The sequence below is a fragment of the Globicephala melas genome, chromosome 8 (assembly GCF_963455315.2).
Source record: "Globicephala melas chromosome 8, mGloMel1.2, whole genome shotgun sequence".
In the NCBI taxonomy this organism is placed as follows: domain Eukaryota; kingdom Metazoa; phylum Chordata; class Mammalia; order Artiodactyla; family Delphinidae; genus Globicephala; species Globicephala melas.
Genome location: NC_083321.1, coordinates 93,992,152 through 94,017,006, shown reverse-complemented (window position 1 = coordinate 94,017,006; position 24,855 = coordinate 93,992,152). Strand labels below are relative to the sequence as shown.

Genomic DNA, 24,855 nt, shown 5'->3' with positions numbered 1-24,855 from the left:
CTCCCTGAAATGCTTTCATTTTATTATATTCATAGATTGGGAGGAACTCGTTAGAAGCCAACGCTTGACCACCCGTGGATGAAGAAGGGGGATATGTACGAAGTAAAGGAACTATTCCTTTGTCTTCTTGACCCCTTCCTCATATCCAGAGTTCATTAGGTCCTGAACATACATCACTGATGAATAAGGGGAGAAAATATGGTTAAGAGAGACAGTGTAGAGTGGGGCCTGAGTGTAGAGTGGGAAATGATTTCACGATTCCCCCTTAAAAGAAAGGACTGTGGAAGGGACTTTGTAATCAGGTCACGGGCCACGCCCCTCCCATTAGGCCACCTCAGCCAAAGCCAAAAGAAAGTTCAACCATGTGCAGCAATAAACTTGACATGTTTATTAATTAAACTATCACTTAAATAAAAAAAAGTGCATAGAAAATAAACATGTTTAAAAACTCCTTTTTTTTTTTACAACTATGTACACTTTTTACTTTTACATTCAGTCTTTCGTAGACAGCTTTCAGCATTATTATTTTTTGAACTATTAAAGTATTTTCCTTCATCCCTGTCACAGGGAGTTAACACTGATGGACTTTAGACACATTTTTTTTCCTTTATTTTTCTCTTTTTCTCTAACCAGAAGCTTGGAAGAACACAAGGGAAAAAAAACCGAAAGATCTGTTATACATGATAAAGTTGTCAAGAAATGTCTTATTTCTAGAAAAGAAGCTTGTCATCTGTTGAGCTTTTGAAACAATTATTCAACTACCTGTATTTACTAAAGAGACTGTTAAAAGTTCAATAAAAGAAACACCACAAGTCTATTTTCTTGGTTGAAAGACAGAACTAGAGTACCTCGGAACAAGATACCAGGAAAGCACAGAACACAATTTTCCCCTAAATGCAGGTGGTAACCCCAACATTCATAACCAAAAATAGAGAAACAAGGAGTACAGGTACTGACTGGCAACATTCACAGGCAGAAAAAATCCAGGTGACACCATTTCTGCATTTCTCTCTGATCCCAGAAATGGACTGTTCCGCCATCCCCTTAGGATGGGTCCCCCTCCATTGGGGGGGGGATCAGAGGAGCGCCAGACTGACATTTTCCTGCCACTACTAGCAACTGTAACACAATCCTTATCTATAGTGTTAAGAGAATTAAAAGCCATGGACTGAACTAGGCTTTGTTACATGGTGCATTACTATATTAGTTCCTATATATATCATATTTATATTTATTTGAAAACCAAAACAAAAAAGTTGCAAGTTTTCAGAGTGTGAGACTTGACTGGTATTCATGATTCGGCACAAAACCATCTGCTAGATAACCTTGTATTGCTTTAAAATGAAGGAAATGAAACATAAAATTACACCCAGCCCTTTGCAATGACCCGCTTTTCCTTTAAAAAAAAAAACCCAAAAAAACCACAACTTGATTTCTATTTTAAAAAATCCCAAATCAAACTTAACATCTGACAAGGTTTTGACCTTTAGTATTTTCAGATATTTGATTGAACGACAGTCCTTTAGAAAGATACATTCATTAAAAGGTTTTTTTTTTTGTTTTTTTGTTGTTGTTTTTTTTTTTTTTTTTTTTTCTTAAATCAAGGGAGCTGCATGGTGCTCACGGCATTGGCCGGGGGTTTGACAGAGGCAAGCGGGGTGGTGGAGTGGATCCCGGCAAAGGAGTCTGGTTGAAAACGTATATGTAGCTGCCAGGGCTTCCCCCTTGATTCTTGTCATTGGTCTAAAAACAGGAGGGGCCGGGCTGGAGGTGGCGGACGGTAATGGAGGGAGCCAAGGGACCAAGTTCCGGCCAAAGGGTCAGCGCCATGCAGCTATTCTGGTTACACAGTTGTCACTGGCCACCAGGAAATGCAGCCACGACAGGTTCTAGCAGCGAAGCTGTGAGCTGGCTCTGTCACTGAGAACTGACCAGGTTTGCAGCTGTTACTCCCTTCGGGATGCCCCTTAGGGGATTCTTGGGAATGACCCACCACAGTTCCTCAGTCTGCACTTTTGTGCGGAGATTCCCTTGGTCACTTTCAAAAGAAACTCGGAGGTGTTTTGGAGATAGCTATGCCATTTTTTTTTTTTTTTTGCCTTCTTTCCCTCTTGTAGGGAAACCTTAGCTTATTCCCCAAGTTGCTGGCAGGTACGCTGAATTTTGGCAATGGACTCAAGGCTGAGCTCTAAGAGGAATTCCTCATTTCCGCGGTTGACAGGGAGTGGAAAGGCAAGGCAAACCATCTGCAGCTGGCAGGAGAAGGAGAGCTGGGGGTTCCTCCCCTGGCCTCAGGGTTTGGGACTGGTAGAAAGAGCTGAGGAGGGGCTCACAGTACAGCACGGCCTAGCAGGGCAGTAACTAGGTCTATTTAGCTGAGTTTCCCCCACCCCCGACTGGCCTTTGGGTCTTTCTCAAGGTGAATTCATGACCCATCAGTGCATTAATCATTTCAGTAACAAATGCAGCTTAAGGTATTTTTCTTTAAAAAAAATAGGAATAAAAGGATTTACAAAAAAACCTCACACAGTGCAATAATAAAGGAAACCAGACACTAGTGGAACCCCTTGGGCCACTGTATCTTGTCACGGGCAAAAGGAGGAAGGGAGGTGAGGTCTGGGTAGAGCGCTTTCCCCAGCCCCCTGCTGACACTTCTCCACGATGACAGGGAGTCTCTGCCTTCCTGGCCACAGTGCTGGGCTCCTTGCATGACAGTGAAAACAGTGACAATGTTCCAGCAGAGCCACCAAAGTTCTTAATTAAGGTCACGGAAGAACAGGGAGCCCAGGATGGAAGGCACAGCAGAGCCACGAGTCCCGGGGCAGAGAGCGCTGGGCTGAGTCGTATTGCTTCGCTAGACTTCCTTCCGTAGAAATGGGCTTCTCGAGGCGAGAAAAGGTGCCTCACCCTCCACTGGACTACGCTGCTCTGAAACCTTGTAGCTGACAGAGGCAGAGGAGAATCTGCTTTATCGTGAGTGGTCAGACTGTGCTTCAGTTTCAACGGGCTGCCCCAAAAGAGGGCACAGGGGGATCCGGGGGGGTCTTTGCAGGCATGAGGACTTGGTGGGCAGAGGGAGAGGGAACGAGGTGACCTATGAGGCAGATGGTGATGGAAAATGTCAGGTTGCCATTCAGCTTGGTTGCTAACTCTGAAGGAGGAAAGACGAGGGAAGTGTAGGTTCCCACCTCTCAGCACTGAGCTGTGCCAGAAAGGAGAGAGACAGGGCAGGAAAGAAGAGAAGAAACTGCTGTGTCGAGATCCTACCGCAGCCTTTTCAGGAGCTTCGATTTGGGAAGGAGGGGAGTGGCCCGATGGAGTTGGGGGGACCTTCCTTTGCCATTTATTGTCAAAGAGCAAACCCAGGAAACGTTTATGTCAACAGGGCACAAACAAGCTACACATTAAACAACAAAAAGTACACCTTCCAGGGGGAAGTTGGGCAGGAAAAACCAGACTTTGTGTGTTCAGCTGAATATTTTCTCTAACTTCATCCTATGAAAATAAAAAATTATTAAAAACCGATCTTCTTTTAAATTAGGATAATACCGCGGTTTAAAAAATAGCCTTGTCATAAGTGCTTCTCCCTATGAAGTGCTTCTCATAGAAAAATATACAAAATATATTTACATTTATAAAACCTTAAATAGTAAACTGTAAACAGAACAGAGTAAAATCCAATGACTTAATTTAACAGGTTCAGGACACTGTCTTGGGGAAAGGAAGAGAAAAAACATTTGATGCTGTTTTGACCACATCCTAGGGAGTAATCAGGGCAGTAGTGTCATTTAATTTACTTTATCCATAGATTTTGTGCAGGTGGCAGAGTTCCCTCGATATAAGGTGGTCTGGTCCCCAAGTTTTGGGCCTTGAAATCTGATTAGTGTTCTGCCTTCAACTGGACACTGACCATTGAAAAATTAAGTCTTCCTATGTCTTAACAAGGGGAAAATAAAGTTATCACGTCCTAGGAATGGGGCCCAGGGGTTACCCTGGTTGTGATACTCTGGTTGTTGCATGATTCAACTCCTATTTAAATAATCTTCCTCTTCTAAAAAATCATGCTACATATATTTCTTTAAAACTCTCAGTGGAGTTTTATGAAAACGTCTCCAAATTCTGTCTGGTTATGGCCAATGGCTCCTGTCCACTTCCCCACTGGGAGTGCTTACAGGCTCAGGGAACGTTTTGTAGGCACATCCTATGCCCAACAGGGAGTGTCCTCGAGCAGGGAGTCACTCTCCCCTACCACCCAGAGAGCATGGGAAAGCAGTGGGATGCAGAACGGGGGACGAGAAAAGTGGAGTGAAGAGAAGGAATGAGAGGGAAGCCGCTCCTATTGTCTAGGAAGGTGACTGTCTGAGATAAGGCTCATGGGGGTAACACTCCCACTTACAGCCCACAGGCTCAACGTCTGGTAATGAACTGGCACAACCCCAAGACAGCCTTTGACACCAAAGGTGCTAAGAAATCCTGTCTCCCAACCAGAAGGGAACTCTCAAGTGGGAGCATCGTAGGGAAAACCACCAGACCGTCTTTGTTCAACACACGGCTACAGGCTGGGCCCGGCTGGCAACCAACCCCGCCCGCACTGGGGCTGTGCCTGACCCCTTGCTTACAGTGCTCTGGAAAGGCCAAGGCAAGGATGGCAACTTCTCTCTGAGGAGGTGCTCAGGCCCGATCTCCCAACATAACTAACCCTCTATAGGCTCCTTCCAGGCAAGTCTGCTAGGGACCCGTTTCCCGCTTTTTAACGGCACACAATCAGAGGGGCCCCAGCAGAAAGCCGATCGCGGATCTTTTCTTCGAGACCTCATCTCTCTCCAGGACTATGATCACATGTATAATGTGAATATGGGACCTAAGGGAGCCCAGCCATCACGGAGGCCCCTCAACTGTGCCCACTCAATCCTGGAACTCCTGGCTGCTGGCAAAGGCCTTCGGCACTGTTTTGGAGGCCCTGGGTCCTAGTGCTCCAACAGTGGGGAGAAGAGCAGCTTTAGTTTAGGAACTTCCGGCATTTCTTGGCACCACAGTTGCAGGGTAGCTTGTTGCTGGCATCCTCAATGGGGAACTTATAGTCGTAAGTGAGTTCCTCCCCTCGGTAGATTTTGCGCATGGCAAAGATGACAATGTGCTTCTGCCCATCGATATTAATAACCCGAGAGTAGCAGTTAGGCTCACATGAGTGATTGATGAAGCGGGCAGCGTTTCCATGCATGGTGGCATCTACCACCTCGGAGTCATCGATCCGGAACATGTAGCAGCCAATGCCCTGCAGGAAGGAGAGCGGAGAAGAACCTGTTATTTATTACAGCGCAGGCTTGACAACATTTCCCAACCTTTTTCTGATGTGACCTTAGCCACTGATGAACAGGTTCTTCTGGTAAAATTTCTGGATTTCTCCCATCTTTCAGGATGCTTCCATGACAAATTCCTAGATCACAGGCACGAGACTAGAGGTTTCTTAATGTCTCCACAGGCAAGAGAACTGTGTGCTTGTGATCCTGGGATCCATTCAGACAAACCTTCAAAGAGTATCTTTGTGTGCTAATCCCGAGAGTGGACTGGGCCCACTACAAATTCAGAGATGTTAAAATGTAAAAAAAAAAAAAAAAAAAAAAAAAAAGTCTAATTAGAATATACTAATTCTTCTGCAATCTAGGGATCATCTTTATAGTTGATGGCCCCTTTCTATAACGAAAGAACTGGGGAATGAAAGTGTGGAACTCACCTTGCTGTCATAGTACTTCTCTCGCTTGTCAGTCTGTATGGAACGGATGACATTGCCAGCGTACTCAATCACCATCTCACCTGCATCGATGTTTCTCTTACAAAAAAGACCCCGGCCATGGATGGGAGACCTAGGACATAAAGACGGAAAAGACATCAGCTGCAGATTTTGCAAATAAGGTTAAATGTGTGAATACATGAATAAATGAATAAAATCTCCTGGTCTATTAGTTCCCCAGGAGAGACAGAGACTTGGAAAGAATGTGGACCCACCTGATTTGAGTATATTAATCACTCTAACAAACAGCCCAGGATTAAAGATTTCTCCGTTCCAAAGCCCACCAGAAGCAGCAATACTTTAAAGCTTACTGTGTTACATTCCTCGTTCAACACAAGGAGCTGCAGGGTCCCAGGACATCAGGTTAGATTAGAAATATCGATAAAAACCTCACTTACTGAATGAGGGAGGTCACTCCAGCATTTGATCCACTTTGATTTTGGAAAACTTCATTAGTTTTCTATAATTCTTTCTACAATTTTAGCCATACCTGTAGACACCAACTGCCTCCTTAGAAGTCTTTTTTAAGTGCCGGAAACGCATGGGCATTGGCAGATCCATACTAGTTGCCCTCCTAAAGAGAGACGGTTCGTTATTAATGAATTCTCTTCAGGAAATCATCAGTTTTGAGTCTTGGATCAAAGGTTCCTAGAACGTATGACTACACTATTCTGTGTGTTCAATCCCAAGCATAACAAATGCCTTATAAAATTAGGCCTAAAATATAGTACGTTATATATGAAGTCTGTGGTGGTACATGCAAAGCTGACAGAGTACACTACAGTTAAAGAAAATAAAATATACATCTTACAGTTATTTGAATTTCTCCTCTAAAACACATTCCTCTCTCTTTGCCAGCCAGCTACTGTTACTTCAACACAAACTCTATTTCAGTCTTCTTAAATGTTATCTGGGAAATTGTGATCTAAGCAAAACTGCAACAGAGGGAAGCAAAGAGTATTTCTTTTTTTATTTTATTTTTAAATTTTTTATTGAAGTATAGTTGATTTACAATGTTGTGTTAGTTTCTGGTGTATAGCAAAGTGATTTAGTTATACGTATATTCTTTGCGGAGCACAGCCTCCGGACGCACAGGCCCAGTGGCCATGGCTCACGGGCCCAGCCGCTCCGCGGCATGTGGGCTCTTCCCGGACCGGGGCACGAACCCGTGTCCCCAGCATCGGCAGGCCGACTCTCAACCACTGCGCCACCAGGGATAGCCCTATACGTATATTGTTTTTCACATTCTTTTCCTTCATGATTTATTACAGGATATTGAACATGGTTCCCTGTGCTATACAGTAGCACCTTGTTGTTTACCTATTTTATATACAGTAGTTTGTACCTGCTAATCCCAAACTCCTAATTTATCCCTATCACCTTTCCCCTTTGGTAACCAAAGTTTGTTTTCTGTGTCTGTGAGTCTGTTTTGTAAACAAGTTCATTTGTATCATATTTTTGATTCCACATATAAGTGATATGATATGGTATTTGTCTTTCTCTGACTCACTTCACTTAGTAGGATAATCTCTAGGTCCTTCCATGTTGCCGCAAATGGCATTTCACTCGTAGAGAGCGTTTCTTAGGACCGCTCTCCACTCCAGACTTACCGAGCTGACTTCAGCTGCACCTCCTCCTCTTCCTCATCATTGGGGTTGTATTCAGGAGGCTGCCGGTGCTTAGAAGCCAGGAAGTTAAACATGTCAAATGCTGACTTCCTGGAGCCAAAAGATGAAAATATACTTAGAGAAATACTTTAATAGAACCAGTGAAGGACAGTGTTAACACTGGAAATCTCAAAGGTTAAGTGGGAAAATAATTATATCGTTAGATCATAAAATCAAGACCTCAAACTGCTTATGGAAAGGAAGAGAACTTGCCTCAGGTGGACTTCAGCCCTGGCCGAGCCATGAGGGTTCAGTGGAGGCTCATTGGCCTCCTCTGGTTTGTGGAAACGGAATTTGTAATTCCTACAGTGCTTGGCACCAGACAGTTGCTCAATCAGGAACACAACTGCATCGTGGAGAATCCCCAGCATCCTCAAACCGTTCACACCTGCAGGATCAAAGGCACCAGGGTAGTGAGGAGCCCAGCCAATAGGAAGCCACATACAACCACAGAAATGCCTAAGCTAGGGAATCACTCTGCCAGAGGCTGCTCAAGGGTGAATTATACTAAAGACAAGCTAGAAATTAACATTAGATAGCCATTAAAATGATGCGGATACAGATCCATCAATATGGAAAACACTCATAATAGATTAAGTGAATAAAGCATGCCACCAATCTATGGACTATTTTCTATGTTCTCTATGTACACAGAAATGCTATATGTGTTATTTCATTTCATGGCATAATGACCACACCAGGCAGGAAGCGCCAGCTTCATCTCAAGGTAAGTAAACCTAGGCTCACACCCAAGGTCACATAGCTACTGTGACAGGATTTGAACCTTGGTCTGTATAACTCTAACTATGATCCCATTTTTGTTTACAGGTAATGGAGTACTAAGCTCACACGCACACAGGCACCTCACTAAAATTTATAAGGAATGTTAGTGAACCCCTAACACAGAACTCTCTTCCGTGCTGTTACAGTGAGCTTATGGAGAAATACACTCAATAGCCACTTTGTTTTACTCACTTAGTCTTATTCCATTAATGAGCATTTCTTATTTCTTTTTACTTAAAAAAAGACATTTATGTAAGTCTGCTGGCATAGATGGTGAAAGGCTTTCTAAAATGATTGGCTTCAGGACTTCCCTGGTGGTGCAGTGGTTAAGACTCTGTGTTCCCAATGCAGGGGACCCAGGTTCAATCCCTGGTCAGGAAACTAGATTCAACATGCGTGCCACAACTGAAAGTTTGCATGCCACAACTAAGGAGCCCGCCTGCTGCAACTAAGGAGCCCACGTGCTGTGACTAAGACCCGGCGCAACCAAATAAATAAATAAATATTTTAAAAAATAATAATAAAAAAATAAAATGATTGGCTTCTTTCCTTAAAGGATGGGACATAGTAGTAATTGCCATACCTCTTTTTAACACTAGCAAATAGCAAGTTAAATAAATAGTGTATCACTTACAATGATTGTTTTTGGTATTAATAGATACCAAAATAATAATGGCATCTATTGTGGACAAGATACTATTTCATAGGCATAACTGTGTTAGGATCACACATGCAGTTCCAACAGACACACCGTTTGTGTTATAAAGCATATGTATAGAGATGTAACCCCAGTGTAATCTGGAGCCATATGCTATGGCTGGAAGGATATCCGTGTTTAAATGTTAACAATTACTTCTAGGAGGTGGGACCCCGTCCACCAATTTGTTATTGTGGTGATTAGCTTCTCCAAATTTTAGAATTCTACATCTTGTATAATTTTTTAAAAGAGGGGAAAGTTATTATCAGGTGCCTAATTTCCACTTCACTTACAAGAATCTCTAAGGGATATAATTTGGTTTTAGTGGCAAGCAGAAAGTTAAGTCTCCAGATAAGCAACATTCTTATGATCACAATCGTTGTTCCGATTAGAACTCAACCTATAAAAGTATAAAACACAAGTCGACAATATAAGAGCTTGAAGTCATATAAGACAACGGCAAACATTTTTTTTTTTCTATACAACACTGATTTTCCCTAAGAATTCCTTCCTAGGAGTTTCAGATTGCTGTGGATTCCTAGGTAGAAAAAGCCATTAAAAAACATACTTAAGTGTATTTTCACAAAATTCATTTTAATGTTTAGGCTGAGCGTTCAACTCTAGTGTTCAACCTTCACTGGAGGGCTTACAATGAGATTGGACACTGTGTCAATAATGGGAAAAGAAAGATGAGTTACACACGGCCCCTGTTCTCAAGGAGCCCTTGGCAGAGTGAGGCAGATATGAACACAGACCTTGCAATGTGAAAGCAACCAGATAAAGGTGTAGTATAAAGTACTACAACAGGGAACAATCTATTCTCGTGTGGGCCATTCACTTGTTCATCCAACAAGTATTTACTGAGCACCTACTATATCTCCCGCATTCTTTCCATCTCTCCACTGTGCCGGACAGAATCTTGGGAAAACAAAGGTGAACAAGACAGGAAGGTACCCGAGACAGAAAGGTCTCAGATTTTTTTTTTTTAAAATAAATTTATGTATTTATTTTTGGCTGAGTTGGGTCTTTGTTGCTGTGCGCGGGCTTTCTCTAGTTGCAGTGAGCGGGGGCTACTCTTCGTTGCGGTGCACGGGTTTCTCATTGCGGTGGCTTCTCTTGTTGCGGAGCATGGGCTCTAGGCACATGGGCTTCAGTACCTGTGGCTCGTGGGCTCTAGTGCACAGGCTAAGTAGTTGTGGCACGTGGGCTCAGTAGTTGTGGCTCGCGGGCTCTAGAGCGCAGGCTCAGCAGTTGTGGTGCATGGGTTTAGTTGTTCTGCGGCATGTGGGATCTTCCCGGACCAGGGCTCAACCCATGTCCCCTGCATTGGCGGGCGGATTCTCAACCACTGCGCCACCAGGGAAGCCCAGGTCTCAGCTTTAATGTCACAGAACCCTTGGACCCTTACCTAATACCATACACAAAAATGAACTCAAAATGAGTCAAGGACCTAAACGTAAGACCTAAAACTATAAAACTCTTAGAAGAAAACATAGGACAAAATCTTCATGACACTGAATTTAGCAATGATTTCTCGGATATGACATCAAAGGCACAGGTAACAAAAGAAAAAACAAATTGGACTTCATGATGATTAAAAAATTTTGTGCATCGATACTATTTAAAAAAGCTAGTATTCAGTGATTTCTCTGAATTCTATCTCAAATCCCTTCAGTCAGGATAATGATCTTAATTTGGCATATTAGGGTACTTAAATAAATCATGTCAGGTTCATTACTTTATTTTTTAATTTTTGGCTGCACCGCACGGCTTGTGGGATCTTAGTTCCCCGATGAGGGACTGAACCTGGGCCCTCGGCAGTAAGAACAGAGTCCTAACCACTGGACCGCCAGGGAATTCCCAGGTTCATTATTTTAATTAAACCTCACAACAAATTTTGAAGGTTGCATTAATATTCCCACTTAAGGACATTAAGCCTTGAAGAAGTAAATTAGCTTGCACCTGAAATAATACTGATAGCGAAAGGGCAGAAATGGGACTTGAACTCAGTTTCTGTCTCCAGAGTTCATGGTTTCTAACCACCATTCCATGTGGCAGCAAAAGACATGGATAAATGAAAGCAATCTTTGTGCCGTTGGCAAAAAGGGCTGAGCTACTCAAATTGAGACTGAGAACACTGAGCTTGGGATGCTGGTTTCCTCCAGGAGCAGAATCTTACACATATTATCAGTAATCATTTCAGAGTGACTCCTGGGAGAGGCCATGTACAAATTTAATTATAGTTCACCCAATGACTGCCACCATTGGACAGAGCAGGACCTATGAACCATATTTTCCTGCCCCCAAAATATCTCCCTCACCAATCTAAAAAAAACAAAAAGCAAAAAAGACACTATCCAGAGTAAAAATGGAGGCAGCCCACAGAATAGCAGCAAATATTTGCAAATCATGTGTCTGATAAGGGATTAATATCCAGAATACATAGAACTTATAAAACTCAACAACAAAAAAACAACCTACCTGATGAAAATATAAACAAAGGACTTTGAATAAACATTTCTCTAAAGAAGATATATAAATGGCCAATAAGCACATGAAAAGACGCTCGACATCTCAAGTCATTAGGGATATGCATAGAAAACAATAAGTACTGGTGAGGATACGGAGAAATCGGAATTCTTGTGTACCATTCGTAGGAACGTAAAATGGTACAGCCACTGTAGAAAACAGTATGGTGGTTTCTCAAAAAATTAAAAATAGCATCACCATATGATCCAGCAATTCCACTTCTGGGTATATATCCAAAAGAATTGAAAGCAAAGTCTTAAAGAGATCTCTGTACACCCATGTTCACAGCAGAATTATTCAAAAAAAACAACAAAAATTTGGAAGCAAGCCAAGTGCCCACAGATGGATCAACTGATAAAGTAAATGTGATACATACATACAATGGAATATTATTCAGCCTGAAAAAGGAAGTTCTGCAACATGCTACAGCAAGGATGCACCTTGAGGACATTATGCTGAGTGTACTAAGCCAGTCACAAGACGACAAACACTGTATGATTCCACTTATATGAGGTACTTAAAATAGTTACAAATCACAAAGACAGAAAGAATAATGGTGGTTACCAGAAGCTGGGGGAAGAGGAGAATGGGGAGTCATCGTTTAATGGATACAGAGTTTCAGTTTTACAAGATGAAAAATTATGGGGATGGATGGTGGTGATGGCTGCACAACAAGGTGGATGTATTTAACACCTCTGAACTGTATACTTAAAAATAATTAAGATGAGATATGGGGATGTATGTATATGTATAGCTGATTCACTTTGTTATACAGCAGAAACTAACACACCATTGTAAAGCAATTATACTCCAAAAAAGATGTTAAAAAAAATAAAAGAATAATTAAGACAGTAACTTTTATGTTATGTGTATTTTACCACAATAAAAAATATTCATCTGTAAAAGAAAAAAACGAATGAAGTACTGAGACAACGTTACAGTAGAGAGAAATCTTGAAAGCATCATGTTAAATGAAACAAGCCAGTCACAAAAGGCCACGTATTATATGATTCATTTCTGTAGGAAATGTACAGAACAGGTACATCCAGAGAGACAGAGAATAGACTAGTGGCTGCCAGGGGCTAGGGCTGAGCAATGACTGCTAGTGGGTATGGGGCTTCTTTTAGGGATGAGGAAAATGTTCTGCAATTACACAGTAGTGATGGTTTACACAACTCTGTGAGTACACTAACAGCCATCGATTTGTATGCTTTAAATGGGTAAACTGTGTAGTATAAGGTTTATATCTCAGTAAAGCTGTGAAAAATGATTTTTTTTTTAAAAAAAAGGTTGATTTTTTTTTTTTTTTTTTGGTGAAATCAACCCTGTAGCTTAGACCCACAAGTTACCAGAGGATACTGAGACAGGAGTAAAATGACCGCTGCAGCATTACCTGCAAATGAAAGCTGCTTTAGGCGGGCGTTTGACCGAGCCTCCTGGACTTTGTCTGTCAATGACTTCCAGGCATCTGTGAGGAAATAAGATAATTCAGTCAAACATCTCTTAATACCAATGATGTGAAAAGATCCCCTGCTAGAACAGCTTTTTGTTGTTTTCTTAGTTTAAATCAGTTCAGTGAATAAGAAAGAAGCTGGGAAGGTGCCCCACCCAACAGTGCTCCTTTCTGTTACAAAGGATACAGAAGTGGTGAGGAGGTTCCCACCTTCTGAAAATGACCCCTGCATCCTCAAAGCACTCACTTCCCCTGAGGGTAGTCCAGGTCCCAAACCTGAATGTGTGGTATTAACTCTACTCCCTCTACTGCTAACCAAAACAATACCAGCACTAACGGTTAACCAGGACTGTGGGAAGGAGATCACAACCTCTCAGTTCCTTACAATTAAGGGGTGTAACTAGAAAACCTTTACAATCCCTTCCAGCTCTAACCTAAGAGTCTACGATCTCTTCCTATCTGTTGGATTTTTCCCACACTCCACACTCAAATACATCTTATGCAGAATGTGTACACTCAAACTAGTTATTTTTTTGTTCTCCTCACATATGTTTTTTTTTTTTCAGTCACTCAGGCCGGAATCTTCAGAGGCATCTTTGAGTCCTCTCTCTCAACCCTCTATATCCAAGCAATCATGAATGTGTCTGTTCTTCTCTCCTTTCCTTTCTTCTTCTACTGGAAGTGGGCTTTATTACCTGACATCTCTATTGCAATAATACTCTCACTAGTGGCCTCTTGCCTCCTAGTGTCTCCATTTCAATCTATCTCATATGCAGCTGCTCACATAAATGGTACTACTGCAGCCCTAGCTGAGCAGAGCCTGCGCTGTTGGGCTGACCTAATTTAATCCACTCACCTTCGATACTTTCCGCACAGATCTGAAAGCCATCGTCACTTGAAATTTCAAAAACAAGTCCTTTTTTGGGCTTTTTCTCAGCAATGCTTTCCTTCCGCTTCTGTTCTTGCTGGAGCCAAAGCATCAGTGGAGAGCTGAAATTACTTTCTTCTTCTTCCGCTGTCTTAGGTTCTGTGAGGGAGAAAACAGACAGGGGCCACAGTGGATGCCACAGCAAACACTTACTGAGGACTTTATGCGCGTTTTGTCTCCAGGCCTAACAGCATCACACAGCTGGTTTTATTTACTCCCGTTTACAGGTAACAAACCTGAGGTGCAAAGAGGTGGAGCAGCTTGCCTGAGGTTAGAGCTAGGAAGTGACCAAAACTAGAATTTTTTTTTTTTTTTAATGTGAAGTTATGCTGTCTCTCTGGTAGTTTCTGGTATGACAATCTGACAGTTTTTCAATAAGTAATTGCCCTCAACAGAGTCAAAGCTAAAAAATAACGATGGTTAACATGTATGAAACGCTACCTATGAGGCACTCTTCTAGGAACTTCCTGTATTAACTCAGATAAACCTCACAACAATCCAATGAGGTAGGTGAGAAATGATCTAAATTTTAAAGGTGAGAAAACGGAGGCAGAGAGAGGTTGAGCAGCCCATGTTCACAGAGCTAGTAAGTGGTAAAGCTGGGATTTCAACCTAGCTGACTGCAGAGTCTGTACTCTCAGCCACCACCCCACACACTGCCTTCTTACAGAGACGTATCAATCCTCTGCAGGAATCAGCAAATCAGCAGAATGTGACTGCATCCCAAATCGTATGGCTAAGCATTTTCTCTGCCTGGTTTTCTTCTGGGAATCCCCTCAACGGAAAAGGACAGAGTCTTATATCCAGAGTTCTCTAGTCTTGAAGCGACTAGTTGTTTACTGATGAAATGCATCAGGAAAGAAGTGCTATGGAGATGTATCTGGAGCCATAACCTACATCTGGCTATATTATATAATAAAAATGGTTCTTGGTCTTCACTAGTGACAACTCAAGGATGAAGACAGCTTATTGTGAGCTATTTCAGTCACACTGCTGTTACAGCAAACAGAGCAGAAGAGTATTTATAGGTTTTAGTTTCGTGTCCTTTGGCCAATCACTTAACATCTTTAGCACTTTGACTTTTTTTTTTTTTTTTTTAATCTAGAAAATCAGTAGGTAGAGAAGGTGACTTTTACAGTACTTCTGGCTTGGAAATTCTGATTCTAACCCGTTACCCACCCACATACCTGAATTTTCTTGTTCATCTGCTGGATTCTGTGTTGTCTGAATCTCAGGAAGAACAGCCACTTGCCTACGTGAAAAGAAAACCAAATGTGAGATGTAACACCAGCTAGTTCTTCAATTCAAAGATAAAAACTGTCCACAATCTACCATACAGCTGTATCAGTTATACAAAACAACCACTAGACATGAACCACAGCATGCTTTGTGAACAACCTGTTGAATGAACACACCACCACACTACTGTAAGATACATAACATCAACTATCTTTTGTGAGATTCTCTCCCAAACACTTGACATGAATTTTCTGCTTTTGGAGTTGTAGACTGTGTCCTTAAAATTCTTCTCATACCCTTAACTGTTAGAAAAAAATAAAATGACGCTTGTTAGAAGCAGTTCCGGAGTTCCTTAAGTGAATTAGCTGGTTTAATTAAAAACAAAAGCTGGGCTTCCCTGGTGGCGCAGTGGTTGAGAATCCGCCTGCTGATGCAGGGGAGGCGGGTTCGTGCCCTGGTCCGGGAAGATCCCACATGCTGCGGAGCGGCTGGGCCCGTGAGCCATGGCCGCTGAGCCTGCGCGTCCGGAGCCTGTGCTTCCGCAACGGGAGAGGCCACAGCAGTGAGAGGCTCGCGTACCACCAAAAAAAAAAAAAAAAAAAAAAGCAGCCTGCATGATGCACCAGTAAATCATACCTATTTTCACCTTTTATAATTAAATAAATCCTGCAAACAATTCAGATGCAGATCAAGAGGGAACTAGTTAAATAAATTACTGTAGGTCTACACAACAGAACTGGAGGCAGCCATTAAAAAATGAAGTGGCACAGAGATATGTGCACGATACAATAGCTGAAAAAAAACAAGTATAGAACAGTATGTACGGCATTATTTAGTTTATGTAAAAGGTATATACGGGGGCTTCCCTGGTGGCGCAGTGGTTGGGAGTCTGCCTGCCGATGGAGGGGACGCGGGTTCATGCCCCGGTCCGGGAGGACCCCACATGCCGCGGAGCGGCTGGGCCTTTGAGCCACGGCCGCTGAGCCTGCGCTCCCCAACGTGAGAGGCCACAACAGTGAGAGGCCCGCATACCGCAAAAAAAAAAAAAAAGGTATATACAGATTCAAATGTACACCATGCATATCTGTAGGCATAGAAATGTTGGTATGAATGAAAACAAATTACAAGCAACAATTACCTCTAGGCAATAAATTGGGAACAGGGTAGGCAGGAAGAACATGGAACCGTTACCCATTATTTAAATAATTCTGTGTTTTGTTTTGTTTTTTTCTTTACAAGCATGTATTAATTCCATTAAAAAAACTTTGGCCAAAAAAAAAAAAAAAACACAAATCAGGAAGGACTATTTTCTAAATGAGGTGGACAGAACTGAGTGCTTCACCTCAGGGAACTAAGTCTTACACTTACCCTGCAGGCTGCCCACACTCTTTCTGTGGCGACTGCTCCACGTTAGCTATATCCTGCTGCTCAGCCTCTGCGCCTGGAGCCCTGGAACAGAATCATTTGTATTTTTTCAAGAAAAACAACAGTAAATATGTACCCAACAAGGGGGTCAGTCTAAAGAAGAATCTAACAGGTTCTGATAAAATTTATGGGCTGAGAAAAGTAACCTGTGGTGATACGGGTTAGACAGTGGTTACCTTGGGGGGTACTGACTAAGAGAGGGCACCAGGAGCCTTCTGGAAGACTAGAAATCTTTTATGTTATGATCTGAATGGCAGCTACATGGATGCATACCTAGATAAAAATTCACTTTGTGTACTTTACGTATATTTTAATGAAAATGTTTCAGAAAAGGACACCATGAGATCTACAACAGGTGGTTTTGCCCTCCAGACAGGAATAATCATCCCTTAGTATCCTAACTAAGCCTCAGCGAAAAAGAAACAGGCGCAAACAGCAGCACTGTTCTAAGTCAGAGCAAAGAGCAATGAAAGACATAGTCCTGGGCTTCCCTGGTGGCGCAGTGGTTGAGAGTCCGCCTGCTGATGCAGGGGACGCGGGTTCGTGCCCCGGTCCGGGAGGATCCCACATGCCGCGGAGCGGCTGGGCCCGTGAGCCATGGCTGCCGAGCCTGCGCTTCCGGAGCCTGTGCTCTGCAAGAGGAGAGGCCACGAGAGTGAGAGGCCCGCATACCAAAAAAAAAAAGATGTGGTTCTATCCAAGGGACCAACTGCCAACGGATGGAACTAAATTTTACTCCATAAATCAGCACTATGAGGGGGAAAAAAAAAAAAAATCAAATCAAAGCCCAGAAAACCCAAGTAATGTAACGTGGGCCAAGGTGTGTCCCTCCCAGAAGACCACTTCAACAGCCTCTACTCCAGAGCATGAAACCCCTCAGACCCAGCAGAGCCAAGGTCTGCATCTCTCACCCTGTGACTGAGGTCAGGGGTGTCGTGCTGGCTTCTTGGTCTGGAATGTGTGCTTCAGAAGAACTGGTCCGCAAGTGGGAGACTTTGTGCTTCTTGCCACTCCCTTTGTCCAAGGGCAGCTGAATCCGTTTGATTTTTGGTTTGGGTTTCATGGGCCCCGGCACTGAGGGACTTGCTGACTGCTGTCCAGAGGACGGAGAGCCCCCAGGAGAGGTGGAGCTGGCTTGCATAGCTGAGGATAAAGCCTTATTCTGCTCCAGCCCCATGCTATTAGGAGCATCTACCGTCTGGGTAAAGTTGGAGCCCTGGGTCCCTGGAGCAGAATCAAGATCCCGCTGGGAAGAGAGAATCCCGGTTTTGCTGGCGAGGAGCTGGTTCACATGCTGGAGCTGATAGTGTTCTTCTGCTTCCCCTGAAGGTGAAGCAGCCGTTATGCCCGCAGTCTGAGTCGAGGGGAGCACACAGATGCTAGATGCTGCCGTCATTGCAGCAGTAGTGGGAGTCTGTGACGTCCCCAGTTGTGGAAACATTCCTGAACTTGGCGGTAAAGCCACAGGCTGGTCTTGAATCCCCAGGCTCTGCTGGCTGGCTTTGATTAAAAGATTGCTTATGGAGCCAATATCCGGGCTACCAAGCAACCTCGGGTTGGTTAACGCGACATGCCCTGGAACGGACGCGCTACTTGTAGGGGCGGTTGTAGTTTGCATGGATACAACGTTCAAGACGGAGGAACCGGAGGCCAAGCCAGACACAGGCCCTGACGTGAGGTGGCCGGTATCCTGGCTCATGGTGGCTGCACCCGCCGCCGGGGCAGCAGTTCCTCCCACACTCTGCGGTAACAGGGGCGCCTGTTCAAAATACATGATGCCGGACTTAGACCTTTTTATGATGTTGGGGACAGTTCGGTGAGATGAAGTATTAAGTGACCCCAAGTCTAACAGATTGGGATGATTTGGAAGCTGGGAGGGTGTGAAGTTAATCAATGTCATGTTGGAAACCACGTCGGAAGGGGCGATGTTTGAAGGGGTACTAGAGGGAGCGAGTTTTTTATTCTTTCGGGTCTGCAGGCGAGATATGGGTCTCTTCTTGAGTCCAGAGGATGGAGTGGCTACTGTGGTACTGAGATCTGTCCTCTGGCTGGCTTCTGAGACCAAAAGCTGGGGATCTGGAGGAGGCTGGACCCCGATAAGTAGGCCTGAAGGAGGACTGCTGATGTTTGGTGGGAAGCTACTCTGAGTAGCTGCAGGGAAGGAATGTAAGTGCTGGTGATGAGGCATGGGGAGCAATCCTTTGCTAGCAGGAGGGAATAAAGACTGGGAAGTCGGCAGGGTTGGACTGAGTCCTGTGGTTAGGGTGAGACCACTTCCCATGGGCCCCAATACTGACGTGTTTGTCTCCATCACACTGGGTGCAGAACTAACAGAAGAGGTCAGCTGGATTTTTTGGGTCACTCCATTCGGAAGAGTCTGGAGAACATAAAGTGGCTGCATGTTCTGGTTAACGACAATGAGTTTCTCGGTGGCTGGTTTCAGGTGGGGCGGAGTGGTCTGGACAGCGGCATTAGAAATCTGAGACGGGCCAGGGCTATCGGTAGAGTTGGGCACGTATTTCTGGTTCTGGATAGGAACGGTAGGGGAAACAGGTACCTGAAGGCCAGGGGTGCTACTATTTCTAGTTAAATCCTGATTGTTGCCATGACCTTGCTCCACCGAACCACAAGGAGGGCTGGAGATGTGGTCTGCATCCATGTGACCTTGGATAAAGTGGTCAGGAGTCATGTGGCCTTCAGGGCTGGGATCTACTCCTGGACTCAGCAGGGAGGAGTCACCTTCAGAGGAGGCCACAGATTTTTCTGGGATGGCTCCTCTCTTCTCTCCTGAGTCTGAGATTACAGCTAGCCTACTGGGGTTCTGGCTCGGGACAGTGGGACTCCGGGTGGTCAGGACAGAGAGGTCTGACGGCAGCTCTAGTGGCAACTCGAACTGCTCCTCTGCTGAGATGGAGGAAGAGACACTGCTGTCCACGGCTTCCGTCGTCGGCAACTGCTGAGAAAACACTTCGAAAAGACCCATGTCTTTTTCACGATTACTATCAAGACCCAAACCTTCACCAAGATTCAGGAGTTCCGACGAAGAGGACTCTGGGCTCTCACCCAAAGCCTGCATGGACGGAGTATTCTTCAGTACAAAGTCCATAATGTCTGAGGGCAGGATGTTCCCACAGTCGTCACTGTTGTTGTTGTCTGAATCCGATTTCAGGAGCTCAGTATTATAGGTGTCCAGTAAGTTTTTGTCTGAGGGGGTGCTTGTGTGGACCCTGCGGCTTGACTCCAATGAGCTGAGCTGAGCTTCCAAGGAATCCTGTCCCTGTGTTTTCACTCTGCTCACAGCGTGGCAGTTATCCATCTTTGGCTCATTTTTGTGGCCCACAGAGCTCTTAATGACGTGCTCTTTCTCACCAGTGTCTTCAGGCCGATCCATCTTCAAGTTCTCTGTTCCGTTTTCTTTACTGTTTCTTTTTGGGATCTGGCTGCCTTTCCTCGTTGTGGCTGTGACGCTAGTATCACTCTCTGTCCCATCGTCAACACCATCCAACTGTGAGATTTTGGGGAGATCACATTGCTCCTCCTCCCGAAATAAATTATGGGATGTCAGCCGTTCCTCTCCACCTGAAGAAATCACTGTCCTAGTGAAATTGTAATAGTATAAATCGTCTTCGTCAGAAGTGCTCAAGTCATCAGCCCCGTCCACCTGTCCTTCAGCGGATCTCTTGCCTCGCTTCTTCCCAGTTGAGCTGCTGTAAAACGGAATGTCTTCTTCGCCATAGGACCTTACTCCATAGAGCGGGGTGAGCCCAAAGAACATGTTAGAACGTGCCCGGGCACTGCGACGGGGATATCTCCTCTTGAAAGAGCCATCCTCCTGAGGTTTGGGGCCATCTGGAAGCATTAGGTTTCTGTCCTGTACTGGAAGATTCTGATAGTTATTACTTTGAGAATCCTGGGATGAGGTATTATTCGGGCTTGCTTGGGCGACTGGACCATCTCCTGGACCTTCGGAAGTGGAAATTGGTTCTGTTGGAGATGCTGACTCTATCTGCAAAGGGGAAAGAGGACTACTTTCTTTTAGGGTATTCTTGGACTGACTCTCACCCTCCATTTTTAGAGGTGTCAGTGTTACTTTGACCGTGCGTTTCCGGGGTGTCTGTAATTCCTTGGCAGACCCTTCTACTTGCATGGATGGAGCTTTGGGGACTCCTGGAATAGAATGGACTTTGTCCCCAATCTTATCAGAGGAAACATTATTACATGGTCGTTGCCCCATGAACTCAGGAGGCAAAACTTCATCAACAAACTCTGGCTTCAGGTTTCCTTCCTCACCAGTTGCCACCTGACCAGGTTCCAAAAAAGATTTACTGGAATGCTTTTCTTTGAACATTTCTTTACAAGATTTTTTCCCTTTCTGTCTCCTGTCTCTGGAGCTGGATCCCACGTGTTCGTTGATGATGGACGATCTGTTGCTCACTCCAGATAGCTTCAAGGTTTTGACTTCAGTATCTTCATCGGGAGGGGAGTTTGCTGACTGGTTGGAATCTGTCTGTTGGTCTCGATCATTCCTCTGCCCTCTCAGATGGAGTGGCGGGAACGGGAGGGCCTCTTTAGAAGAAAATGGCACTGAAGACAGTTCAGCAAAAGTGCCCGTTTTACTAACATTTAATTCTCCAGCTGTTGCATTATGAACCTGTGGGGCCAGTTTCGGAAGGCCAGGGTAAGCCACATTATGTGCCGATCCCTCTGAGTTCTTGGAACTCGGCATTTTGGTCTTCTCTCCCTTCGAAGAGGAGCTCTTGGATGTTGAGTCTGAAGCACTGGAGTGCTTCATTTCTGAAGACGAAGAGCCATCGAAGTGACTGGTTTTAGTGCCCATAGTAACTACCGTCCTTTGCAGATGTGAAGAGGTGGGAGTGTTCTGCCCTAAATTAGTGTTAGAATTCAGTGGCCCTAAGACATGATCAACCGCTTTGGCACTTGACTCGAGATCTGCAGCGGTCCCTATGGTGGCGACTGAGGAAACACTGTTCCTGGAGTAAGCGCTCCCAGTTCTCATTGGAGACATTATCCGGAGTTTAGACCGCTGGGGTGACAGGGAAGAAGTACTGTGACGCCTGGAGCCAATGCTTCGAAGTCCAGAGGAGAGTAAAGGGTCACCCACTGTGACTATCTCATGAGTGGTTGGGGTAGGGCTTCCTAAACGAGACAGAAAGTAATAAAGTCCATTACAGATCGGACACATGTGCTATACCACTGGTTTCAATGACTTGGCTAGGTATGTTTACAGCTAACGGAAAATCAACATTTTCCATTGGCAGAAGTCACCACGATAAAGGTGCCTGACAGCATTACAAACTAATCTTTGAGCTGACCTCCTTGGGTCGGGTAGGTCAGTGAAGTCTTTTACCTGCAGAAGGCAGTGGCCGACAGCCAGGGGATCTCTGTGTTGGAGAATAGCTGGGTGTTCGAATCCTAGGGACCTTTGAGATGACGTGATAGAAACAGGAACCAGAGGTTTGTGAATGAGGAGGTCGATCTGGTGATGGAGGACTTACAATTTCAGCTGTGTTTTGACTTTCTTTAGGTGAAATTTCTGTGGCAGGAAATAAAAACTCTTACTAAAAAAGTTTAATTAAGATATCAAACAAATGAACCAAGAAAAAGCCAGCTGTCAGGTAAGTACCAAAACAGAAGCAAATGTGACCTCCCAAAGCAATGCCTTTTTCCCACCCGTCAATCACAATATTCCCCCAAATCGAATTCAAGTCCCATCTTGATTAAAGACTAACCTGCAAAAGATGTTGGACTGTGAGCAATGGTCCTGTTTTCATCATGTTCAACAGTGCTGTTGATATCTGGCTCTACAACCGGAGGACGGCATTCCACTATCTTGCACGTGTACACGCAGCGTTTGCGAGCATCCGTGGTGCTCCAGTACACCCGAGAACACCTGCACGCAGATGGTAACGATCACCGTGAGTGCGAGGACAGAAGCAGAGACTGACATTTGTCAAAACCTCTTCTCAGCCTAGGTTCCCTGGCCTCCTTGATTTATAAAATTTAGCTTTATTTCATGGATTCTTATTAGAGGGTCTCCTGGTTAGGGTCTTCCAAGTTTTTTGAAGTCCTTGGTTTTTCCTGGCCTCTCAGAAAACAGCATCAAATCCTTTTTTATTGTGTTGTAAGCAGGGGACAAAATTAGTAAAACAGCCTAAAATGCAAAGAAAAAAAAAAAACTAACTATTGATACTATAAGAAATAGTTATTGGCCTTCAGGAAGGGATAACTGCCCCACCATGTGTACAAAGTGAGGAAAGAACAAACCTGGCATATTTCCTTTGGGAGAAAAGCCCCACGAGACAAGAGAAATGGAACTGCTTCAAGTCTGCTGGATGCTGACGGAGCCTAGCTCTTTAAGAGCTGCCAGCTAAATGTGGAGTAGAGACTGTGTTTTCACAATTGAAATGCAGAATAAATCAGAGTATATAGAACAAAAGGGAGACTCCAAAGGGGAAGAGAGAGGAAGCGAATTTTAAATTTATATCGTCAGTTTGCTAGAAGTTTAAACAATTTGCTTCATGTGGGAAAGATTACAAATTCTTACTGGACTATTTGATTGTTATTGTAGGGGTTATTTTTAGAAGGACCTGTAAAATGTAAAAAGAGGACAGAGGCATGAGGTGTTTGATCCCTGACAACAAACTGGACTTCTGAACTGAAGTGAACAGAATTTAGTGGAACCTTCAGAGACTGGCCTGGTGTTTTCTACCTAGGTTTTATTTGGAAATGATTCTGAAATTATGTCAACAATACTTTCCTTCTACAACTGGATCTAGCTGACATAAAATGATACTTTAGTCCCAATCTACGAGAAGTAGCAAAAAAAAAAAAAAAAAGGAATTAGTTAAAAGTCGCTAACAAGTACGGCTCTACATTTAATGACCTACTCACTGCTTCAGGGTGCTCAAGGGATGGGGCTGCCGTCTTCTCTCTACAGAGCTACTTACTGATATCCAATAGGAAAGAGCTTATCCTCACAGTCAGAGAGATCGTTCAGAATCCCTAAGCAGTCAATTGTCATGGAGCCTGAGTAAGAAAAGAAGAACTGATCAGAGGCAATCATGAGAAGGCCCACTTTCTAACTGAACACTAGGAAGTACCCCAGTGCCACAGCCAGCCTTCCCCGACAACCAAGGCCCATGTCATACCAATCATCATGTGGATATTTTCTGGTTCTAAGCCATTGAGAAACTTCCTTCTCAAGCTGATTCCTTCAAAGTCCACAAACACTCTTCTAAAAACTTCAAATCCATTCTCAGGAACCACCTTAAACGAAAAGCCAGGGTAGCTATTAGGCTATCCCTTTTGCACACCATACTCATGATACTGACTCAGAGGGAAAGTGCAGAGCATATCTCAAAATCACCCTTCTGTTTCACTAGCAGTGCCTCTGTATTGCTCCTAAGAGGAGGGGATTCTAGGAATACCTAGAATCACCTACTAGGAACACCTAGGAGGATGGTGAAATACAGTTTACCATCTTGCTATTTTCAGCCTCTCTTCCTAGAGAATTCAAGAAGCAGCTAAAGCTGTCTCACCTCGCCTTTGATCAAATCCCGATGTCGTTGGCAATATACTTTTTTATCATCCAGAAACACACAGTTCTTGGCTCGGGAACACATGAAATGATAGTTGCTGGTGCAGGATGTGAGGCAGCAACCCACAGTGGCTCCTGGCTTTTGGCAGAATTCACATCTCTAACAACCCAGAAAGAACAGAGTCCAAGTCAGACTTTCAGAAGTTTTAGCCATTTTCCATCTCCCCTAGAGAGTCACCCCATTCCGGGTTTCCCACAATTCATTTCGCTATTGCTAATCTGCTGAATTACAGAGAAGTGATATGAGCCATAAAACCTCCTCTACAAATCCTTTCTTTCCTATGGCCCATGCGGCCTATGATTATTAAATTTAAATATTACAATTTGATTTAGAACTTGAATCAAAACAGTTTTTTCTAGGATGCACAATTGATTTAGAGAAGATGAAACTTTTAAGATCGACGTTAAAAACATCATCTTGGTAGAAAGCTGTTATATCCGAAAGAACTCAGTTCTGGTAAGATTATACTAGTCAGAGACGTAACAGTTCTTAATTACTAGGCCTAACTGATGAATTTATGTGATTCAAAGATTTCCTTCAACTAGGCTATATGTTACTACCTCATTCTGTCACAGTCACAGTCTGGGCTCCTCTCCAGGGAAGACTTTTTATTTGTGCTCTCCGCACATTTTACTTATGTTTCTTACGCATGTGCTATTTTTTGTTTCTTCCTGATAATCCTTCATTTTCTCCCCCCATCAAAATATAGCTTTAAAAATTTTAC

The 24,855-nt window shown here is 43.9% G+C and overlaps 1 protein-coding gene across 3 annotated transcripts in view; it reads right to left on the bottom strand.

The window, feature by feature from the left end:
- Nucleotides 1-365: 365 nt before the first annotated feature.
- Nucleotides 366-24,855, bottom strand: part of KMT2A (lysine methyltransferase 2A) — a 75,892-nt gene continuing 51,402 nt past the window's right edge. For all 3 annotated transcript variants that reach the window (XM_060304135.1, XM_060304137.1, XM_060304136.1), the window contains exons 22-36: nucleotides 24,072-24,230; nucleotides 23,682-23,799; nucleotides 23,481-23,559; nucleotides 22,263-22,423; nucleotides 21,881-22,066; nucleotides 17,424-21,669; nucleotides 16,456-16,536; nucleotides 15,036-15,100; nucleotides 13,777-13,947; nucleotides 12,861-12,935; nucleotides 7,668-7,846; nucleotides 7,402-7,505; nucleotides 6,282-6,365; nucleotides 5,735-5,864; nucleotides 366-5,275 (exon numbers count right to left, since the gene is read on the bottom strand). In XM_060304135.1, the coding sequence (XP_060160118.1) occupies nucleotides 5,000-5,275; nucleotides 5,735-5,864; nucleotides 6,282-6,365; nucleotides 7,402-7,505; nucleotides 7,668-7,846; nucleotides 12,861-12,935; nucleotides 13,777-13,947; nucleotides 15,036-15,100; nucleotides 16,456-16,536; nucleotides 17,424-21,669; nucleotides 21,881-22,066; nucleotides 22,263-22,423; nucleotides 23,481-23,559; nucleotides 23,682-23,799; nucleotides 24,072-24,230 (6,114 nt within the window). In that variant the 3' untranslated portion in view covers nucleotides 366-4,999. The remainder of the gene's footprint in view (nucleotides 5,276-5,734; nucleotides 5,865-6,281; nucleotides 6,366-7,401; nucleotides 7,506-7,667; nucleotides 7,847-12,860; nucleotides 12,936-13,776; nucleotides 13,948-15,035; nucleotides 15,101-16,455; nucleotides 16,537-17,423; nucleotides 21,670-21,880; nucleotides 22,067-22,262; nucleotides 22,424-23,480; nucleotides 23,560-23,681; nucleotides 23,800-24,071; nucleotides 24,231-24,855) is intronic.